The 23,332-nt window shown below is 45.4% G+C and overlaps 1 protein-coding gene across 3 annotated transcripts in view; it reads left to right on the plus strand.

The window, feature by feature from the left end:
- Positions 1-23,332, plus strand: part of LOC105025734 (piezo-type mechanosensitive ion channel component 2) — a 101,668-nt gene that overhangs the window by 73,025 nt on the left and 5,311 nt on the right. For all 3 annotated transcript variants that reach the window (XM_013139663.4, XM_020041853.3, XM_020041854.3), the window contains 27 exons: positions 541-714; positions 1,361-1,572; positions 4,580-4,740; positions 5,273-5,449; positions 5,673-5,795; positions 6,093-6,293; positions 6,517-6,721; positions 6,957-7,058; positions 7,935-8,100; positions 10,125-10,368; positions 10,964-11,060; positions 11,329-11,494; positions 11,602-11,691; positions 12,714-12,832; positions 13,067-13,144; positions 13,408-13,511; positions 14,846-14,984; positions 15,796-15,855; positions 16,075-16,241; positions 16,783-16,976; positions 18,894-19,076; positions 20,023-20,475; positions 20,707-20,965; positions 21,540-21,722; positions 21,948-22,194; positions 22,331-22,463; positions 22,715-22,862. In XM_013139663.4, the coding sequence (XP_012995117.2) occupies positions 541-714; positions 1,361-1,572; positions 4,580-4,740; positions 5,273-5,449; positions 5,673-5,795; positions 6,093-6,293; positions 6,517-6,721; positions 6,957-7,058; positions 7,935-8,100; positions 10,125-10,368; positions 10,964-11,060; positions 11,329-11,494; positions 11,602-11,691; positions 12,714-12,832; positions 13,067-13,144; positions 13,408-13,511; positions 14,846-14,984; positions 15,796-15,855; positions 16,075-16,241; positions 16,783-16,976; positions 18,894-19,076; positions 20,023-20,475; positions 20,707-20,965; positions 21,540-21,722; positions 21,948-22,194; positions 22,331-22,463; positions 22,715-22,862 (4,585 nt within the window). The remainder of the gene's footprint in view (positions 1-540; positions 715-1,360; positions 1,573-4,579; positions 4,741-5,272; positions 5,450-5,672; positions 5,796-6,092; positions 6,294-6,516; positions 6,722-6,956; positions 7,059-7,934; positions 8,101-10,124; positions 10,369-10,963; positions 11,061-11,328; positions 11,495-11,601; positions 11,692-12,713; positions 12,833-13,066; positions 13,145-13,407; positions 13,512-14,845; positions 14,985-15,795; positions 15,856-16,074; positions 16,242-16,782; positions 16,977-18,893; positions 19,077-20,022; positions 20,476-20,706; positions 20,966-21,539; positions 21,723-21,947; positions 22,195-22,330; positions 22,464-22,714; positions 22,863-23,332) is intronic.

The following is a 23,332-nucleotide window of genomic DNA, read 5'->3' on the forward strand; positions in this document are numbered from 1 at the left end:
GACAAAGCACTTGGCATTCAGGCCTAGTAGTTTGATTTTGGAACAAAACAGAGAATATTTTCCTCATGCTCTCAGTGTCCTTCATGTAATAAACCCGTTCACTTCCATCCAGCCCCCCTACCATGAAGATTGATTGACTGCTGCAGAGCTTGTTCTCCTTCTGACAGGTTCTCCCATCTCTGCAGAGTAACTTTATAACACAACCAAAATGTGGAGAAAGTAAAGGGGCCTGAATACTGCCTGAAAGCACTGTATACATGGGAAGAAAAACGGTCCCTGGTTATTTTATGGATTTGTGTGTGTGTGTGTGTGTGTTTCCCTCTGTGTCCGTCTGCCCTCCTCCACTCTCTCCCCTGTCCGTCTGCCCTCATCCACTCTCTCCCCTGTCCGTCTGCCCTCATCCACTCTCTCCCCTGTCCGTCTGCCCTCATCCACTCTCTCCCCTGTCCGTCTGCCCTCATCCACTCTCTCCCCTGTCCGTCTGCCCTCATCCACTCTCTCCCCTGTCCGTCTGCCCTCAACCACTCTCTCCCTGTGTAGACTAAAGGATCTGGGTCTGGAGAAGTTCTCTGTCCCGGCTCTGTTCACACGGATCTTCATCCCGACCTCCTTCCTCCTCGTCTGCATCCTCCACCTGCACTACTTCCACCAGCGCTTCCTGCTGCTCACGGACATCAAGACGATGGCCGACCAACAGAAGAGCACCATCTCCAGGTGCCGGAATGAGCTGTGTAGCTGTAGTTGTTGTTATCATGCCACATGCAGAAACCAGTCTCGTACAAGCTTTGCCATGCCAAATGTGATATCACTTTCACAAGGTTTCAAGTTAAAAGCCTCTTTTGAAATGGTCAAACCCCTGCCTCTTTTGAAACACAAACTTCTGCCTCTTTTGAAACACACAGACTCCTGCCTCGTTTGAAAGGATCTAACGGCTTCTTTTGAAACAACGTGAAAACTGACAAATGGGTGACTGGTGGTTCATCAAAGGCATTGATAAATTCCTCCCACTAGTCAAATACTGCTACGATGTGGGCTAGGGACCACGCTGTCACCCATTTTCACAGGGTAGTACTTGGAAGCTATAGAGCTCATTAAGACATTTTATTTCCAACGTGGCGTAATGGTCGTTGTTCAGTTGTAAAGGTTAAAGTTGTTTTTAAAGAGTTTCAATAGAGAGATGGTCCTTTGAAAAGCTGACATGACCCACTGTGTTTTAACTGTATGACCATTTAAGGTACGCTGGAATAATAGGACTGTAACGTAGTGTTCTCACAGTAACATTTAGTGACATCTGCTGTCCTCACTTAATACAGGACACTAGGAGTGGATAGTAAATTAACTCTCTGTTGTCCACACTCAGGCTGGTGCACCTCGATGGCAGTCTGGCAGACATTTCCCTGATTAAACCCACCCTCGCTGTCACTACTGAAGACCAAGAGGCTGTGGAGAAAGTGTGGACGGGAGAGGAGGAGAAGGAGGAGGAGAAGAGAAGGTGGCAAGAAGACGAGGAGGAGCTCTGCCAGAGCCTCCACCTCCAATCTCTGACAGAGCCTCCTGTTGAGGAGATGTCAGGTACTAGCACACAAGCTGACACACACACACACACACACATAGAGCCATGTGAATGCTACACATGCCCTTAACCTTTTACGAAAAGCACACAATCAACTGGTCTGTAAGCCCCTTCTTCATATATAAACGCTGTCCGTGGGTATGACTGGTCGCCTGGATTTGTTGACATTCTACCCTGGCCCATAGCTGTTGAGGTGACGCGCACCACCCTGACCAATGGGCTCGCGTTGTTTGTCCGTCCAATAGCTGTTCAGTACCTCCCTGCCCTTCGTCAGCACCTCCTGATCCATGTTCCCATGGCCCTGCACTGGCCACTGTCAGACTGTGTCCACAGGAGTAGGAGACAGTTACAGGGATGGAGATGGACCATCATTATTTTAACTATTAAACAACACGGGATTTCATTCCTGGGAATACTTCCCTCCATTCGGTTTAATGTTTGTACGGAATTCTTGGTGATTTTACAACACTGCTTTACAAAAATACATTGAAATTCATCAATAACAAAATAATATTTATTCTCCCCCCCCCCCCTCCCCGAAACTTCAGGAGCCAAAAACAGTAAATCTGTCCACCTGTTGCCAACCCCTGTCCTAGTAGGTTAGTCTGCATTCATCATTTCACGAGTTTTTATAGAAAAGCAATTACTGTGTTTTGTTGAAATGTTCTATATTTATTGATTGCTTGGGATTATGTCCTATTTACCGGAGTCACTGGGAGTCAGACAGACAGACAGATACCATAAACACCTGGGATTGAAATGTGTCTGGACTTGTTTGATGAGCAAACAGTCTGGGAACCAGTGGTTAACCAGAGACATGCTCCTCAGTTACCTCTCCCTCTACACTTTGCATTTCTATTTTTGTACACTATACTGTGAATACAAATGAACTTGTTTTACATTTTAGTGATTTAACAGACTCATTTTCCTGAACAACTTACAATTAGTCCGTTTAGCCAAGTGTTATAAGGGAGGGATAACAAATACAAATGGACTTGGCAGAACAGGAGCAGCCCTCCAGGAGTGTGACAGACTAGAGACCAGAGGTAGCAGAAGTGTGTACCAACGGGCAGTTCCCTTCGCTGCTCTGTGGGCAAGCACATGGTCTTGTAGTAGATGCGAGCTTCAACTGAAAGCCAGTGGAGTGAGCAGAGGGTCTGGATGACATGGGAGAACTCCAGATGGGCTGGAGTATTCTGGATAAGTTGAAGGGGGTTTGATGGCACAAGGAGGGAGCCACACCAACAGTGGATGGAGGCACTCCTGACATGAGTCCTCCAAGTACCTGGGAAGCCAGAGGCTGCTGGGAGGAGTTCTGAGCCATCTTTTAGATGGGATTTGACACAGAGGTCCTAACTCTCTGTGCTCGTTATTGATACCACAAACCAACATGGTCAACTTATCTTTCCCAGCTTCCAACTTGCTCATTTATCCCCAGGTGCTGGCTGCAAATGAGAATCAGTCAAAGTACGTAGTAAAATCAGTTAGTTAGGGGCAGTCAGCTTGCGTTACCAGTTGAAGTAAGCCGTTAGGAAGACACTCCTCTTTCTCCAATGTCTAGATACAGTACATTCTCATGTGTGTTACAGAGGTGTGTATGACCTGCCCAAGGCTAATTATATCAAGCTATAATTAACATAGTATATTTGGGCTGTGTAACTCCCATAAAGTAGGATACTTGCCATCCGGTTCTTACTCGCCCAGTAAATGTTCATTTGAGGCTGACTACTGGCCTTTCACCTCAGTGGTTAGCCTGGAATTGTCTGGAGTGGGTGGGAGTGAGAAGAATTCTTCCTCTGTTTGACCATTTGCATTACTGGCTGAGGGGATGTGTGTGTGTGTGTCTCTCTGAACCCTCACGCTGTCTCAGCGTCTCGACTGAACACCGCTGTTTAACTGTTTCCTGCTGATGTAAGAATGAACTTGAATATGTTCAAGTTGTGTGTCTTTGTGTTCACACGTGTGTCTGTGTGTGTGTGTTTGCATATGCCATGCGTGCGTGCCTGTGTGGTGTTTATCGTTGCGATGACACTCTCTGCCACTGTGCCCAGAATGCGCCGAAATTCCCAGTAACACATAAATGAGGGGACTTGTCTGTCTGTCTGTCTGTCTGTCAAAGAAATCCACTGTCCTCCTGCACCATGTGGCTCTTCCTATTTTCAAAACGTTGAGATCAGAATGACCCTTTCATCGCTAAGGACGTACACACACCAGAAATATTAGTTGTTGTCATGACGCTGTCAGGCATCATAATATAGGGACTGGTTATACATAATCTGTACAGAGTATACATGCAATTTTATATACAAATGGATGGTGAGCAAATGAGTGAGTATGATGGAATATGATGGGTGTGGATATTACATATGTGGATTTAGAGTTAATGTACACATTTGCAGTGTCCTGTGGCTAATTATTGCACCGCTTGGAGTTGGCTGGATGTGGCTGGATGTGGTCCTTGGTGTAGACCAGTGGATGTGTGCTGACTGACGCAGCGCGGGGGGAGAGAAACTATTCCTGAGGATGGATCGTCTCAGACGTGACTGACCTAGCCTACCGGAGGACGGTGACCTGACGGTGACCTGACGGGGTGGGAGGGGTCAGAGAGGTTATGGAAGGGTCAGATGAGAGGATCGTCTTTGCCTCCAAAGCATCGTGTCAGATGGATTACTCATCTGTTGGTTTTGAATGGAACAGCTCCCACCAGTGGTGGTGAAGTCCGCTGTCTGAAGCCTGCACCTGAAACGGTTCTCAGTGCGGGCCTGTCGCTCAGTGTGTCTCATGCCGTGATGAAGTGGTGCTTTGTTCTGTTGCATATGAATTGTCGCTTCCTGTTCTTTTTTGGGGACTGCATGTAGCGCTTCGTAACTGACGCTGTGAACACCCCTCACTCTGTCTCGCCATTCCTTCCTCATCTTCTCCCATTCTCCCATTGTCGTCACCCCCCCCCCCCCCCATCATCATCCCCCCCCCCCCCCCCCCGCTCTCTCTACAAAATGCTCCCAGATCTGCGGAGTAAGTGGCATCTCGTGGTGGACCGTCTGACGGTGCTGTTCCTCAAGTTCCTGCAGTACTTCCAGCAGCTGCAGCTGACCGTCTGGTGGCTTCTGGAGCTCCACATCGTCAAGATCGTGTCCTCCTACATCATCTGGGTGTCCGTCAAAGAGGCAAGGGCTCCTGCTCTACCAGAGATTGCCAGGGGGTTATTAACGTGGGGAGATGCCCACAAGTATGTTATAAGATCAATATGCTTAGAACACATTCTTATTTAGAGTGAGAATAAGAACGACCTGGGAGAAATTAGGGTTACTGGGATTTCCACCATGTCGACTCAGGGATTAGAATGTGCAACCATTAATTTACCAGGGATACTAGGACCCCTGGGGGTACTTGGCCTTTCCACAGGGGGTACTTGAAAACACTCATGACACCATAGGCTTACTAGTGAAATGAACATGAAGGGGAACTTCAGGGGTACTCCGAGCTGAGCAGAATTCTGTCTGTGGTACAGGAACTGAAAAGGGTTGGGAACCACTACGGTCTTGACCACTGGGCTCCCACCTCATCCTCCTTTGTTAAAGTGTCATTCCAAAATCAGCTGCCCACAGTGTTCTTTCAAACCAGCAAAAAAAAAAAAGACCTCTACGCATAGTTCTCCATCAAGACGTGAAGGTGTGCCTTCCCTCCTGTGTCCTCCAGGTGTCTCTGTTCAACTACGTGTTCTTGGTGAGCTGGGCGTTCGCGCTGCCCTTCAGTCAGTTCAGGCCCCTGGCCTCCAGCGTGTGCACTGTCTGGACCTGTGTCCTCATTGTCTGCAAGATGCTCTACCAGCTCACCTCCATAAACCCGTCCACATACTCCAAGAACTGCTCCATGGTGAGGAACGGTCCAGCGGTCGTGCATTGGTCAGAAGGGGCGAGTGTGTGTTGGTGTGTGTTCCCAGCTGGTGATTGTGTGTGTGTTTCTCTCTCTCTCCTGTCTCACCTCTTTGAGGGACCCGCTGTACATAATTTTGCTACAGTATCTGTCTGTATAAATATAGCCACTATGATTCTCAGCTTTTGGTTAATGAATGCCACTCGGCTCCTGTCGCCTGTAGCCTCTAAACTACACGGAGGTTCAGAGGAGTGAAATGGCTCGTTCCCTGCTCTACAGCGGCCCCGTGGACCCGGCCAACTGGGTTGGCCTCCGCAAGTTCTCCCCACTTCTGGAGAACCTGAGGGTGAGTGGAGGAGGAAGACTGCGCAGCTGGAGCCTGGCTATGCCTTCGCTCAGAGTCACGTTACACTTTAACAAACACACACATATCCTACCTGCCTGTCTCACACATCACTAAACCCAGTGGAAGCATGTTTCATTATACAGTAGTGTCATCTCTTCTGGCGCTCTTGTGTGGTGGCCTGAAAATACTGGGTCGGACCTACGTACGTTGTTTTCGGAAGGTGTCAGTGTCCGGGTTGTTAACGCATAGGACACTAAATCGAAACCTATAAATTTTCTTGATCCTGTCTTCACCCAGAACAACCTGTTGATGCTAGCCCTCCTGGCGTTCGAGGTGACCATCTACCGCCACCAGGACCTGTACCGCATGAGGAGCAACCTCACTGCCCCCGTCACCCGAACCGTCTTCCACGACATCACCCGACAACACCTTGACGACGGCATCCTCAACTGTGCCAAGTACTTCATCAACTACTTCTTCTATAAGTTTGGCCTGGAGGTATGATGTAACGTTAAGCCTTGTCACATTGGACTTTCCTAGCGCCATAGTTTAAATATTTGCAAGATCAGAATGTTAGAGTAACTTTAAAGAATGTTAGAGTAATTGTTGATTTGCAAGAATAAACGAGCCCTAACTACACAGTCTACTTTTCGGTAGACCCCAAAATTCCTGTAAGACAAAATATTCCTAAAACAAAAAATGTTATCGTTGTTATTGTCAGACGTGCTTCCTGTTAGCGGTGAACGTTATTGGCCAGAGAATGGACTTCTATGCCACACTTCACGCTTTCGGCCTGATTATGGTGATCTACCGACGACAGCGCAAGGCCATCGCAGAGATCTGGCCCAAGTATTGCTTCTTCCTGGCCTGCATGCTAACCTGGCAATACCTCGTCTGCATTGGCTTTCCCCCGGCCGCCTGCAAAGGTGGGTGGACAAATATGGATAAGTTCAACACGACTTTTTAACATGTGTGTATTTTATTGTACTATTGGCATTTTTTATCCACGGCAGGACCTGATGCATCGTGTTTGTTTCATTGGTTGTCTTTCCCTGATAGTTAAGATACATCAAAGCTATTCCATATTCTTGCAAAGGCACAGGAAATCACTGTATAATGATTGTATTATAATGAATACATTTCCTCTTCAAATGTTTCCAGATTACCCATGGAGGTTCCCCTCATCCATCACAGACTCAAATGTCATCAAGTGGCTCTACTTCCCTGACTTCCACACCAAACCCAACCCCTTGTTCCTGCTCTGTGAGTACAATTGTTGACTGCTCTCTCTCCTGTAGTCAGAGGGAGCCGGGAAGAATCATTGTTTAGTGAAAAGGCTTGGATGAGGCACACCTCTTCTGCCTCAGGACAGTTCATGTTGAGAAGTGTCTTCCGAAGCCGTTCTGATTCAGTTCTAACTCTATTCGGTTGACCAGGAAGTGTATGCCCGGCAGAAGTAGCGCACTCTTCAGCCTCTTACTTCAGTTGAGTTCAAAGGCGTCTTAGCCGCTGCAAGGAAGTGCTAGAGAGCGGTGAGGCATTGTACATTTGATTACCAACCCCACAAACCCAGACAGTGATCGCCAATAGCGCTCTGGCCTAATCCGTTAGCAGGAATGGAACCCTGGTCTTGCAATGACGCGGTGAACCGCGAGGCGGTGACTACACTGCCGCGCCATTCAGAGAGCCCCCTTTTCTGATTCTCTTGGATGACAATGTATGTCCTCCACACTTGCTTTTGCCCTTGCGACTAGCTTACATGGCTATACGCTCGTCAAGCTGAAATTGCCTAGAAATCACCAAGACCGCTGCCTTTCTCCTGGTGGCTACACGTCCGTGAAAATGTAAAGCCCAGGTTTTAGTGGAAAGTCGGTTCCATTCCTGGCAAATAGTTAACTTGACTGCCCTCACAGCGTTCCACTGAATGTCTGCCACTTCGTACGTGAAATGAAGGGGAACACTCAGTTTGATAATCTGCCATTCCTTGCGTTTGGGTTTGCATCCACTGGGATCGGGACTGGGATTGGTTTGTCTTGAAAGAAGTGTGTTTGTGACAAGACCTCCTCAATCTCCTGTTTTTTGCTCTTTCCCCTACTTCTCCTTTTCCTCCCAATTCTCCTCTTCTCCCATCTCCTTCAGATGACTTCATGCTGCTTCTGTGTGCGTCGCTACAGAGGCAGGTGTTCGAGGAGGAGAACGAGGTGTCCGTGCGTCTCCTGGCCGGAGACAACATAGAGATCTGCAGAGACCTGGACGCCGCCTCCTTCAGCCAGCACAACCCCGTCCCAGACTTCATCCATTGCCGGTAGGAGGTTTCAGCAGTGTTTCTAACCTGGGAATCAAACCCTTTTTGTCGGAATGAAATGTTTTCAGCAAAACTATTGACTTTTGTTTAGATGTTTTAAACTGTATTTGTTGTGATTATATGGTGTACGCTATATTAGTCTTGCCCATGACAACGAGTGAGACAGTAGCTCTCCCCAATGATTGTTTGAAAACTCTGTTGCTCAACTACGGTATTGAGTAATACTTCAAAATAATGAAATATGAAAAATTCATTTTGTCAGACAATTCTGCAGTATCATTACACAGTCTACTATTAGCCAGTAGCCACTAGCTAGCCAGAGATAAGGGGAGCCAGAGATAATGGATATGCAGTAACGATTTGATCTTAATGTTTCAACCCAAACTACGGAAATCATTGTCCACAAACTCATAGAATTTTCCGTGGTCGGTGAATGGTAATGGCTATCAACCAAACACGTGAATCCCTGTCACTCCTTGAAGAAGTTCACTCCCATATCTCAGATTTACCCAGAAGGCAACACACAGCCCATTGAAAGTATGAACTACTCCGATATAAACTATTTTTTCTTAAAATTGCTGGCAGTGTGCCAATTTCCTTTCACATGCACAGTTTTTGGCTAGACTTTGGGTTATTACTCTGGTTTTTCCTCTCTGGGGAAACACTGAGATAACACTGCATCAATGTCTGGCTGCTATTATGAGCAAAGAGTATAAGAAATTTGATTAATAACAACAATAATCAAAACACTAATTCAAAATCTTAATAATCCAACTGGAACCCCCGTGGAAACACTGAATCATTAAGCCCCTGCAGAACGAGGCAGGACCAGGGCTGGTGTACTGGCTATGAATAGGAGCAGGTTTTGAACGTGTGACCTCAGACCAGTTTATCCCTAAGTGCTAAAGCCCTTGTGTTTTCTTTTTTGACAGACCCAATGTTAGTCTCTGGACAAGTGTAATTTGATTACCACCGCCACTATGGCACTAAGGTGAATTTGCTCCTCAGCTTCCACAAAACCCAAGTAGTTGAGGCTACAGAAGAGTTTGGTAATTGGAACATGTCAGTTCAAATCACAGCCAAAAGTGAATGTAACTTTAATAGAAACATTTACAAATGTAGGGTTCAAGTTCAATGCCCATTCCATTCAATTACTGTCACATTGTTCAAGTCTCTCTCTCTTTCTCTGTATGTCCCTATCCAAATTAACTTTTAAAGAGTCACTTTATGTTAGACACTTTCCTTGGGTTCCTCCTCATGTAAGTATCCTGTTGTTTTGACATGTCAAGGGAGTTAAGTGACGTTTAACACAGTTTCAGTCATCTCAAAGTGGAGCAGAGTGAGCAGAGTAAGCACACATTGTCGAAGGCCTTTTTACACCACTTTTAACACCATGACAGTGAAGCCATTGAAATCGAACGGCACAAGGCTATATCAGACCCCCCCCTCATCCAGACCCCCCCCATCCAGAATCCAGAACCCATCCAGAACCCCCCCCTTATCCAGAACCCCCCCCATCCAGAACTGCCCCCCCTCCTCCAGAACCCCCCCCCATCCAGAACCTCCCCCCCTCATCCAGAACCGCCCCCCCCCTCATACAGAACCCCCCCAGTCAGTGTACCTCGATGGCGCCACTGCTAGTTTACATACTTCTGCCTCCTTATGGGAAGTGGTGATGAGGATGATGAAGGTGATTTGAATGACAGATTTGAGTGAATGAATATGTTGTTTTTGAAAATCCTGAAATGCAAGTTATTCCAGCTTATTATGTAGCTTGTCTCTTTATGGATGTGAAGTATTTGTGTTTTGACTTTCATAACCAAAAAGTATTTTTCTAAATTTTTCGACTGTAAGTGGGAATGATATGCTTTTTACGTATAATCATTTCAGTGTTATGGGGTACTTCAGTGGTCTATGCCTCTGTCTCCAGTGCACATGCACTATCCCTCCTCTAAATTTCATTACATTCCTATCCAGAGAAGCATAAGATGCTAAATTAATAATAGTAAACATTTCTTCCTCAGATCATACTTGGACATGCTGAAGGTGATCATGTTCAGCTACCTGTTCTGGTTTGTGCTCACCATCATCTTCATCACTGGCACCACGCGTATTTCCATCTTCTGCATGGGCTACCTGGTGGCTTGCTTCTACTTCCTGCTCTTCGGTGGCGAACTGCTGCTCAAGCCAATAAAGAGCATCCTGCACTACTGGGACTTCTTGATCGCCTACAATGTGTTTGTGATCACAATGAAGAACATCCTCTCTGTACGTGTTGAGTACTGGGAACAGTCTGATGCATTCACATACTGGATACATACTGGATGCTGTACTAAGTACAGTCAGTTTGATAGTGATTAGATACTGGATACAGTCCATCAGATACTGAGTATAGTCAGTAAGAATGTGATTAGTCAGATACTGGATACAGTCCATCGGATACTGAGTATAGTCAGTAAGATTGTGATTAGTCAGATACTGGATACAGTCCATCGGATACTGAGTATAGTCAGTAAGATTGTGATTAGTCAGATACAGTCCATCCTGAATGACGTCAGAGTCCTTAATTTGTTTGTTGTTTGTGAAAGTCCATCTTTGCACCAAAGCTTGTAGAAAAATAATGACATTGTTGTTACGTAGTAAAAAATCTGTCAATCTTGTTGGAGGATAGTTCTACCAGATCTGTATCACTGACACTGTTCTGTTTGTGTCACTTGTATAACATGATTGAAGACAGATAGTATTTCAAAGGCGACTGCTCTCTTGCTGGGTAGGCTTCTGGAACAAAATCTAGGCTTTGTATTTTATATGTTGTCTCCTGCTGAGTCCTGTGTTAACTGTGACTTGTCTCTTGTGTCCTCAGATACTAGCCTGTGGATACATTAAGGCCCTTGTCACCAACCACTGTTGGCTCATCCAGCTCTTCAGTCTTGCCTGCACAATAAAGGGCTATTCTAAACGTAGGTGACACAACTAACCCAGGATAGCAGAATGCCTTTAGAATGTGACTCATCCGCTATTCAGTCCATTCATTTAAGAGGATTTAATAGCATTTCTAATTTCAGAAAGGCTTGATGGTAACGCCATCTAAAGTGGGTGGAGAATGCGCACTATAGTTGGGGTTGAGGAGAAACGTTATATCTTACTTTCTTAAAAATATAAAGAATACAAAACAATTAAGATTCAATATTTAGTGTTTTTTTCTTCTTTTTTTTTTCTTTTTTTCAGCCGAGCAGCAGGCTCACAAACACTGTGAGTTGCCTAGCGACGAGGCAGGCATCATCTGGGACAGCATCTGTTTTGCCTTTCTGTTGCTACAGCGACGTGTCTTCATGAGCTACTACTTCCTCCATGTGGTTGCTGACATCCGCTCCTCTCAGATCCTCGCCTCCAGGTGACGTTTGCCTTTATTTACTTTACTTCGGTTTTCTTTCATGTTTTTAAGAAAATAAAAGTTTACTGTATGATTAAAATTAATTAAAATTGTGTTTGTTGTGTTAGAGGGGCTGAGCTGTTCCAAGCCACCATAGTGAAAGCTGTCAAAGCAAGAATTGAAGTGGAGAAAAAGTCAATGGATCTGCTGAAGAGACAGTGAGAACATATACAACATATCTGAATGTCTTGTCTGAGAATTTACATATAATATACTATACACATACTGTATTACACACACACACACACACACACACACACACATATATATATATATATATAGATAGATAGATAGATAGATATAGATATACACTTATAGATATAGATATACACTTATGACACATTTAATATACATACATAACACATAATATATACATAATACATATATAATATGCATGATATAACTCATTACACATTATGAATGGTATTACACATTATATTACACAAGCAAAGACACATTAGACTGACATATACTCTCTCAGAACACCATAATTGAATACACTCTACACTCAAAGACAAGTCTGTCAGATGTTGACATGTACATACTCTCAAATTAACCATAATTCCAGGATACAACTACATTCTTGCCTGATTAAAGAAACCATTCATCACGATGTGCTCCAGAACTTGACATGGACAGCACCTCCTTATAACAGCTGAGCTTGACCGTGATTGATGTCCAACACGTCCAGCGCTGTTTTGATTTACCTCAGGTTGTAATGTCTGCCACCGCAGAACAGCGGTGTGTTAGCAGGCCACATCCGCTGCAGTTGGAAACAAAGAGGATCAGTCAGAACCTCTCTGTCAGTGTTCCCCTCTCGCTTGCGGTCGGTCTCTCTATATGTCTGTCTTTCTCATTGTCACCACCACCCACCACACTCGCTCTCCCGCTCCCTAACTCTCTGGGTATCTTTCACTGAGTTGCTCTCTAACCGTCCCTCTTTCTCTCTCTCTTTCTCTCTGCTTGCTACCAGTCAGAAGATGTTCGAAAACACCTAGACACCAAACCACAAACCCTATTACTGTGCACAGAATTCCCATAATTTCCCATAAGTTCTTTCTCCACAAACCCACAGAACTGAGTTGAAGGAGGGAAAACAAAGGACAGATCCATTGTCCGTACACCCAGTGGTGAGAGCCCACTGCCAACTGTGGTTGTTTCAATCTCTGTGTCCAATCAGAATGGATCGCATCAAGAGTCGTCAGCAGAAGTTCAAGAGGGGGAAGGAGAAGATGTTGAGTTTGGCTCAGGAGAGCGAAGACGCCGGACCCATCAAAGAGGAGGAGGACGAGGATGAAGGTGTGGCAGCCAGTTGTTTTCTGAGCCTGAAGTAACAAGGGCTCTTAACCACGTCTGTGTATGGCGTTCTGCCGTGTAGATCCGTACAGTTTAGCAGTTCAGCATGTATTTGAAGTCAGTTTGTAGGCACCTATTACTGTCTCACAAAATGTCAAGACACAGACACAATAAACTACCCAATAACATCAATGAAGCACTTTTACACAACCAAGACTTGACTTTTATTTTCTTCAGATAAAGAAAAGGCAGACAAAGAGAAGACCAGAGGGAGGAGGAAACAGTGGTGGAGGCCGTGGGTGGATCATGCATCCAGTGAGTGGCCTTGTGACCTATTTGAAGAAACTCAACTTCAACTTCCAATATTCCATTTCAGTAAAATACAGTGCATTAAATGTGGTGCTAGTTCCATTACAGCACGTGCTAGTAAACAGGTTGGGTCATGTGGAAACACAATATGAATGGTATAAAGTGTTTGATTTAAGTTTGTCATTAAATAAATATGTGTGCACACTGTGATACAGGACTGGACTAGTCTAGTGTTTTCGGTTTTTCCATGTCTTTTGCTGCGCTCTCAGTGGTGAGAAGTGGTAACTATTACCTATTTGAGACGGACAGTGAGGAAGAGGAGGAGGAGGAGGATAAAAAGGAAGCAGAGCAGCCCAAGAAGTCTGCATTTCAGGTACATTGGAATGTCAGATGAAATTCCTTTAGCAATGTCCTGTATTGTGAGAATATCTAAACAACATTTGGATTGATTTTGTATATAAATAGAGGCTCTTTGCTGCTTTTACTGTTCAAACCAGTTTCCAATGTGTTTTTTTTTTACCTATTACTACAGATTTGTAAAATGTTATTATTGTGCTAATACCCTGATTCCGCTCGTTCTCTCTTCAGTTTTGTTTCTTAATTAACCAAGTACTACCTGCTAACATCAGTTTTTGTGAGTCGTGTGTGTCTGGCCTTTATTTGCGACAAGCGTTCCCCTGACTCATCCCTGCTTTGTCCTTCCCTTGTAGAGAGCTGTCCGAACGTTTACCTCTGCTTTGTCCTTCCCTTGTAGAGAGCTGTCCGAACGTTTACCTCTGCTTTGTCCTTCCCTTGTAGAGAGCTTTCCGAACATTTACCTCTGCTTTGCTGGCTTTATCAAAGTCTGTCATTAAGCTGCCCAAAACTGCTCTGCAATGTATAATCAGGGCAGCCAAGGTACTCTCCCTCCGGGGTCTCCATCTTGCATTTCCCTTTTGTGTGATGTGTGTATCCTCTCTCTCTTGACCAATAAGCCACTTTCTCAGGACACCACATGCATTTTCCCTTCTCACTCCAAAACCATCCCCACAAAGTCAATTAAGTTCTGTTCAAAGACCGCGGCCTGCCTCCATTTCAAAACCTCCTGGCGAGTCATTACAAAATGGCCGCAGCTGATGATGCATGCAGTGGTGAGAGATATCCTCCCTGCATGTGCTCTGGGAGTGAGATGTGCATGTGCGGTGGTGGGTGATTGTTTTCCCTGGTTATTCCCTGTGGAGATTGGTTTGTGTCAGACAGGGTTGGTGCCAGTTCTATTTCAGTTCGGTCAATTTTAAGATCTGAAATGTACTGGACTAAAATGGAATCCAACCCAACCATTGTTTCAAAGTAGGAACTTATTTTTTTGGTCTCAGTGAAATCACATTTCATTGGATCAAAACACCTCTTGAAACTCACTGTGTATCATGTACTTTGTCAATGTCTTCGCTGTCTCTGCTTTAGTGGTTGTATAGAAGAGTGTTTTTGGCTAATTGTGACACATTTCCTAAAACCAACATTAACACAACTGTTTTATGTGTGAACTAGGTTTGAATCAAAAACTAGACCTTCAATAAAACATTTATACCAATTACTAGTGTGTCAACTAAAATCTTTATATGTGATTCAGTATCTAGGGGGGGTATGTGTCACATGTAAGCACCAAAACATAGTTTACTAACCGCGTGTCTGGCGATACATCACTGAACAACAGTGTTGTCCCCACAGTTTGTCTACCATGCCTGGATCACGGACTCCAAAACAGCCATGAAGGAGCGCAGCAAAGAGAAACAAAGCTTCTGGAGGAAATACACTGAGGGGAGCAGCAGTAGCAACAACAAGCCGAGGAAGGAGGACCAGAGGGAAGGTAATGACCTGGCGTGTCATTCAAAGGGTTTTCAGTGGTCTCCGCTTCCCACCTCAGGCTGAACACTCTTGGAATGTTAAAGCAGGTTGATGGCAGCGTTCAGTGTGGTTGTACCAGGCTGGTCCTACCAATGTAGGAAAGGTCATATGCTACCAGATCCTCCTGGAAGCTGGCCCCTGGGCCCTGAGTGTTTACCCCTGTCTGGCTGCCGCCCATTCGCCTGTCACTGGTTGCGTTCAAGGATACTTCACTCCCTCAGGGATTCTGTCAGTGTCACACAACTAGGCCCTTTACTAGTGATTAATGGGCAACTTGTGTGTTTTTTTTGTAGAGTTAGTTCATTTATTTGGTTTGTTTCCTGCCCAAGCATCAGCGACTGCTCCTAAGGGTTCAAAAGCACTTAGATTTGCTGCCTCCCTTCAACAGTCCAGTCTCAGCTGTGGGTATGGCCTTCCTGGGTCTGACATATACTCTAGGACGCCATGTTGGATTAGACAAGGTCAGTTCATCCCACATGACAGCTGGACTGACCATGGACATAGCTGGAATACAGGGCAGCATCTCTGTCCAGCCAAATAGTTGTACATGAGGTCAGGAAGAGGACAACACTGTCTTGGATCGGCTGTGTAGATAGAGAACAGCTGCTCCTGGAACCACAAAAAGTTCCTTTCAAACAACGGGGTGTGAGTGGACCCTCCCTCTTTTGGAGGGTTGCGGTTCTTGTGACTTCATACCTAGTTATATCATTTTATTATCACTGAGTGATTCCATTGACACATTACATTTTCAATACTTGTTTTCTGTCTGGCAGTTGATGTTGCTTTCGAGGCGGAGGAGGGGGAGGATGACAAAGAGCAGACAGATGGGCCAGGTAAGAATAGATCAAAGCAGCACTGGGATTCATTTCCTTCAGGATGTTACATTGAGTTCACTCCGTAGGTTGTGTTTTTTGACCCAGCCCTTAGCACACTGCTCGTCCCTCTGATTGTCACATTGATGAAGGACTAATGTGGACGTGTCTGTGCGTGTGTCTGTCTGTCTGTGTGTGTATGTGTGTGTGTGTGTGTGTTGGCCTCCTCCCTGTCCTCAGACAATGTCCTGAAGCGGGTCTTCAACATAGTCAAGTTCTCCTGGGTGCTTTTCTTGGCCATGCTGGACAGTTTCACGGCCTGGATCAATTCCATGTGTCAGGAGCACATCGACATCTCCACTGTGCTTCGCATTGAGCGCTGCATGCTTACACATGAGGTCAAAAAGGTAATGGGACGGCCAGGGGGTTGTACGATCTAGCCTCATTCCTAACCACTGTCTTTCTTGTTGTTCCTCGGGGGGGCTTTAATTTACAGTTGGTTTTCCAGGTAGACGAGTAAGGAGGAGACATAGTGGTCAAGTGTAGAGACAATGAACCATGGTCCCCAGCAGGGAGCCTCATGTCTACATGAAGTACACTTTCTACCCACAAATAACTTATCTGTATACTGTATCACTGATGGGCTCTGAAGAAACACATACAAACAATGGAAAACAACAGGAAATGTTTTCTGTTCACACTTTTTAATGGCTATGTAACCATTCCTATACTTTAAGTAATCTTTCTTCACATATTTCGAATGAAATGGTCACAGCCAATACCAGTTTATGGTTCCTGCTAAGATTAGGAGAGTAATTATGTCAAGAGAATAATTTTTCAACAAAACGTGCCCGTAACTGCAAAATCAAGGCTATAGGTTTTGAGTGGAGAAGCCATCCATTCGGGACCATCCATTCTAACTGCTATCGTCGGTTATGATGTTACCAGGGGAACAAGCCATCGCGGGAGAGCATCCATGTGTACTACCGCAAGCAGATGTGTAAAGCCACGTCCAGTGAGTCCGACCTGGGGAGGACTGAGGAGGAGATGTGCCAAGACTGCATCCCCCACAAGTCTGAGCAGCAAAGCTGTTCCTGTTTGGAGAGTCAAGACTCAACACTCTCTCATGGTAGCATGTCCAGGTATGGGAATGGAGGAAACCACACCCTTTATTACAGTTTTATTAACGCTTTTATAAACAGTTATTGTTGCTTTACAATCAGTTGCCCTAATGACTATGTAACTGAGATGATGATAATCATTGTAAATCTCGTGGTAGTACAATATCAGTTACCTGCCCAGAAGCAAGCCACTAAATTCAAAGTGAAACGTTGAGAGAGAGAAATAGGGTGTGCCTTCCATTTTGGCTGCATAGAAAAGTGTTAAGGTAAATGCAGAGAGACTAACTCTGCTGGACTAAATAAAATGATCAGCACCAGGGTGAACACAAGGTGGATGTTAGACAAGACAGGCCTCTACGCTCTGGTGACTCCGTGTGGCAGGTCAGGCACTTGCAAGCTCAATTGTAGTTGTTTGCCAAATGAATGTGCTCTCCACCAGAACCGGCTTGTGGCAAGGCAATTATCTCACAAGATTGGGGTTGAGAGAAGAACAGGGCAAACATAAATATAAAATGATTATGTGCAAGATTATTTGCTGTTTTTTTGTAAGATCTAATGCTGCGCTGATGACTCCTGCCCTCTTTTGTTAGTGAGCAGATTGGAATTTGAAACACGTGATTTAATGTTTTATTTGCATTCCATCTGTGGTTAATAGAACCCTAGCCTGGTGTCCTGGGCCAAGTGTTGCTCAAATGATGCCATCTGAGTGCAGCTAGTGCAACATGATGAACACTTACACAATCCTCTGAGTACAATCATTCTATATTCAGTGGTTACATTTTGACATGACTTGTCTGTCTGTAATTCTGGGCTGCTGATTTCGTAATTCTACAGCGCTCGACGCAGTTGTCTGTTTTTTGTCATATTTATTTGAGATGCTGAGGAGTGCCAGGCTTCTGGTCGGTGTTTACGTTTTTTTGAAGGGTTTAAGTCTAGCAGCTTGAAACAGCGGAGCTCTGTTCTGGGACCACTATTGCCTGCCATTATTCTATTCTCTGTCTGGCGTAGACACACACAAACACACACACACATACATACAAAATGACAGCCATGGAGGCGTATACACACACAAAGTGAAGACACACAACAATAGACACAAGAACACACATAGACACCCAATTATTACTTACGAGTCGTTGTTACACTCCCCAATAACCAAAGAAAGATTTTTATCGCCCAAAAAGCAACAGGACATGTTTAAAATGTTTCCTTAGGCATTTCCCTGTATTTATATCTATATCTGCGACAGTTGGATTGAAGCCAGTATGCAATATTTGCCCTAAATGCATCCACCCATGGATGTTCACTAAATATTCCTCAGTGAAGACATCATATTGTAGTACAAAAACTACAACGTTTGCCTTTGGCTGATGGGTGGCTTGGAGCTCCATTCAGCAATACATTGGTCAAACATCACCCTGGATGTGGGGTGGCATTGTCAGCAAGGGTTTACTTGACTCATCTCACAAAATCAACTCAGGCAGTTTGAGCACCTGCAAGGTGATTAGGGCCATCATTCAAGTGAGCATGTTCTCACACGTGCTGATGTAAACCGATTTCTTTGGGGGGGGACTTGCAGCGTGGACAAAACAGAACAGTTGGTACGAATTCATAAGATGAAACAAGGTTTAGAATTGGTATAGAATTGTGAATAGAGTTGGATGTTACAAAGCTGGAGAGGGAAGAGCAAATGAGGTTAAATCAGGACCTCATCAGGGTTAGGTTTAGGGTGAGATTCCAATTAGGGTTAGGTTGAGTTTAGGCATTGTGGGTTAGGTTTAGGGATAGGTATTAGGGCTAGGTTAAGTTGTAAAGGTCTAAAGGCTGTGTTATTGAGGTTGAGGTTACATCTGGGTTCAGGGTAGGGTTAGGGTAATGGTCAGGGTTAGTTTCCACACTAGGTGACTCATACTGGACTGCGTGCGTGCGTTTCTCCAGTGCATACACAGAGAATACACTGCTGTACTCCTGCCGCTCCACCCTGGACCACTCCGACACGGGCCCTGACAGCACCCAGGTGCCTAGGACCAGTGAGCGTGCCCGTCCTAAACTCTGTGAGATGAAGGGCCTAGACCGGGAGTATACCTCCTCCTCAGCGGACAGTGGAGGCAGCCAGGCTGGGTAGGAAAGGACAACACACAGCGTCTCCCTCTACGTCTCTGTCTTTACCGGTCCTGTCTAGACTACTGTCTTCAGACTTCCTGTTTACCCTTCGTCAATCCTTTCTATGCTAATCCCTCTTCATTCGTCCTCTTTGCGCTCATTTCTCTTCATCCTTCAGTTCTACCCTCCTCCCTGATCCCAGTCTTTGTCACTTTGTTTTAAGTTGGCATATTCACCATATGTGTAACTAATGCAATACCTTAAGCTAGCGCTCCTATGTTAATCAATCAAAGGCCCGTCCTCTTTTTGATGAGTGTTTTACATTGTCACCCTTTTCCACCCTCTGAATCCAAGGCTTAGGTTATTGAATCTTGCTTTTGTCATCCACTCCACTTCCTGGCTACAAGACTAATACTAAATCCTGCCTTTTACTCCAAGCACTGCCTCATTATGATGTTTGTGACTGTAGAGTACCTTTATTGTCTGCTTAACAGACCAGGTGTGCTCCTCTGTCTATCTTTTTCTCTGTCAAACCTTTTCCTTCTTTCCTTCCTCACCCATCAACAGCTGTGTGTTTGTGTGTATATAAAGGAACACTATCATTTTATTATCTTGTGTAAATTAGATTGTATGGGGCATATTTCCTGTGCTGCATGCTAATTGTCTAAAACTGCGTTCCTGATGCGTTTGTTGTAATCCGTAGCAAATCATCACTATGCATCCATTCCAACAGCTCTACAAACCCCTTTAACACAATGTATGCGCCATATAAGTGTCCAAATATAGTATACACTGTTCTGTTTATTGGTACTAATAATGGAATTTACTGGGGGTGAACACTGCCCACTTGTGGACTGATCTCTGAATCATAGCAGTAAATATTTTAGAGATGTTTCTGCCCACGGCCGACCGATGACTTCCAGAACACAAACAATCCTTCTGCCTCACGGTCTTTCCCCACTAGTGAGTACACGGCCCTCAGCTTCCACCAGGGAACAGCCGACCATGACCTCCAGGACCCCCGCTCGTCCAACACTGAGACCCCATCCACCTCCACCTCCCCTGGGCTGTATGTGGACCCCGTGGGGGGTCTCCTTTCCAGGTCCCAGGGTTTGGACTGGGACAGTGTCCTGGAGGCGGAACTGTCAGGGTGGGGCCGTAGACCGTGCTGCCACGGTGAGCTCCAGCTCTACCATCCGGACCTCCCCATCACCACCCCCACAGAGACTGACATCCCCCCCTCGTACAGCAGGGCTACGGGCCTGGACAGGGAGGGGGCAGACCAGGCCTCATCCAGCAGAAGCCGTCATGAGAAGACAATAGCTGACAAGAAGTCTGACTATCCACTGGGCACGGCCAGCTCCAGCATGCCCTCCCTTACCTATGAAATGACTGCCAGCGATCTGCTACGCAGCAGGTATAGTATTTCACCACTACCAGCTGTGCGTGGCCTACTGCAATACCGCCCAAGCACTGGAGATGCTCCAGGAAATTCACTCACGGCTAAGATTTGCTTATTAGACAATTCTAAAGGATTTTTGCGAGCTGCCCTCAAGAATTATGTTTTTGTCCCTGTCTCTCTTACTTTTTTTCCTTCCCCACCTTTCTCTTTCCTTGTGCCCTCACCCGCCCTCCATGTCAACACCAGGATGTTCTACGACGAAGAGCTGGAAGACTCTGAGCGTTTCTATGGCAACCAGCCCGCCCTGCTGCAGCTGCTGTATGCGCTGTACAATGTGCTGGTGGCCCACTCCGAGATGGTCTGCTACCTGGTGATCATCCTCAACCACATGATCTCAGCCTCGGTGGCCACGCTCGTTCTGCCCATCCTCATCTTCCTCTGGGCCATGCTGTCTGTCCCCAGGCCCAGCAAACGCTTCTGGATGACCGCCATCGTCTACACAGAGGTATTAACGCACAGAAACACGCTAGTCTCGTTCACGCTTAAAGACAATCAATCCACTGGCGAGAGGATGAACTATGATGTCTCTGCCGTTTGGAATACACTTGTGTTACACTCCACTTAGGCACGAGTGCATACATATCAGTTAACTCTCTAGGGATGCATTTGGTTGTATTTATTTTATTCTTTCCATTTTACTTTGCGATGCATTGTACCTGAGAACATTCTTAGCTGTGGAATATTGACTATCTACCTTGTGCCTTATTGCTTAGATATACAGCTCTGGAAAGAATTAAGAGACCACTGCACCTTTTTCTTTTGAGTGAGGAACAGAAGCATTCAGTTTGCAGTGGTCTCTTAATTCTAACCCCTCTGTTCCTCACTGAAAAAGAAAAAGGTGCAGTGGTCTCTTAATGTTTTCCAGAGCTGTTTTAAGGGCTGTATCCAGGCATATTGACTTCATACCACCCACCTGACTTATTGCTGAATTGTACTGAATTATTGTTGTAAAGAATAGAAATGAGTCTGGCGTTTTTTTTGTTGGTGATTTATCTCATCTCTTCTCTCTTTACCACCAGGTCACCATTGTGATCAAATACTTCTTCCAGTTTGGTTTCTTCCCCTTCAACCAGAACATTGAGCTGGACAAGTCCAAACCATTCCACCCTCCCAACATCATCGGCGTGGAGAAGAAGGAGGGATATGTGCACTACGACCTGGTTCAGCTCCTGGCCCTCTTCTTCCACCGGTCCATTCTCAAGGTGCACACTAATTCTTACTGGACTATCATTCATGAAAGCTTCAAACGGGAACATTCCGGGGCATGTCAAACATAAACCTCTAAGGAACCGTTTTGGGGTTTCACTTGACACCTCAAAAGTTCTTCATAGCCATGTTTGTTTTAATTGTTCTGTTAGGCTTATGCATTCCCCCGTCTATGTTTTTTGGCGGTTATAACACACCTATTCCTTGGCCTTGAACTGCAGTGTCACGGGCTGTGGGACGAGGACGACCCCAGGGGGAGAGAAACCCTCGGTCCGGACATGGAGAAGCGGAGCAGGTCCAGACGTGAGGAGAAACAGGCCTCGGGGCGCAGCAGCTCCCTGCTGGAGTCGGTACGCACCCGCTTACCCCGCCACCCCCTGTCCACCTTCACCCAGCAGCGGCGCAAGAGCTCCAGCTCCACCTCCCACCTCTCCCAGCGCACCCTGCGCTCCACCCGCACCAGAGGAGGTAAGTTCACGAGACATGAATGGCCGCTAAGTGCTGAAGAATAACTCTCTAATCTACTTATCTCTTAGAAATGTTTCTCCAAATAATTCACGAGCCGTATGTCTTCCAAATCTCGTCAAACGGGGTAACTCCACAGACAGTGTGAGCTCAAAGCCCAGCCTGCGGAGACGGGGAAGCGAGCTGAGTGTCCAGCAGATGAGCAGGAAGGACATGATCTTGGAGAAACTCAGGGAGCAACTCATCAAAGCCAAGACTTTTACTGTCGAGAAGTGAGTGGTCTGTCAGGTTTGAAGGTGCCATATTACTGCCTGGCTAACCAAATTGTAATATTCAGTCACATTTCCCGACTTGTAATACATTTCAGGCCGGTAATATTTAGTCACTCTAAAAGCCGAAGCCTACTTGATGAATACACGCTACAGTGTTGATCAAAACAACTTACTAGTTAACAGTGGTGGTACTTTGGTTTATTTTGTATACATTTGTGCATAATTGGTACTAACTCCTTAACTATGTGTAGAACTCTGGAGATCTACGTTCCCATCCGTCAGTTCTTCTACAACCTGATCCACCCAGAGTACAGCGCTGTCACAGATGTCTACGTGCTCATGTTTCTGGCAGACACAGTCGACTTCATCATCATTGTTTTTGGGTTCTGGGCTTTTGGGGTGAGTTTCTTATGTAATATACAGTCAATTCAAAAAGTTCTGTCACAGAAATAAACTACATGAAACAGTAGTCATATTTTGGGCTTAAACATGTAAGAGTAGCAGTATACTTTTATTTCAACACTGTTTCTCAGACACAAAACATTTTCATTTGCAGTAGGATGTTTTCTGAAAAACGCAGGTTTCGGAAGGAACAATCAATATTTTGTGAATCCTCCCCTGGAGTGGATATCAGCATACATATGCTTTAACGTATCTGAGCCTCTTCTTGTGAAGTATAACAAGGTTGGCATACCCTTTTAGAGGGATCTGGGATCACATTTCAAGATCCTTGATAGTCTTAGATTTGTGGGAGGCCTCTTCACTTCAGATCACAGGTTTACATTTGGATTTGAGGTGTCATTGTTTGGTCTGTAAAAGGTCTGTCCATGGCCATGTCTCAATCTCCAGGCAGAGGCAACTAGGTTGAT

Source organism: Esox lucius, chromosome 21 (assembly GCF_011004845.1).
Source record: "Esox lucius isolate fEsoLuc1 chromosome 21, fEsoLuc1.pri, whole genome shotgun sequence".
NCBI lineage: Eukaryota > Metazoa > Chordata > Actinopteri > Esociformes > Esocidae > Esox > Esox lucius.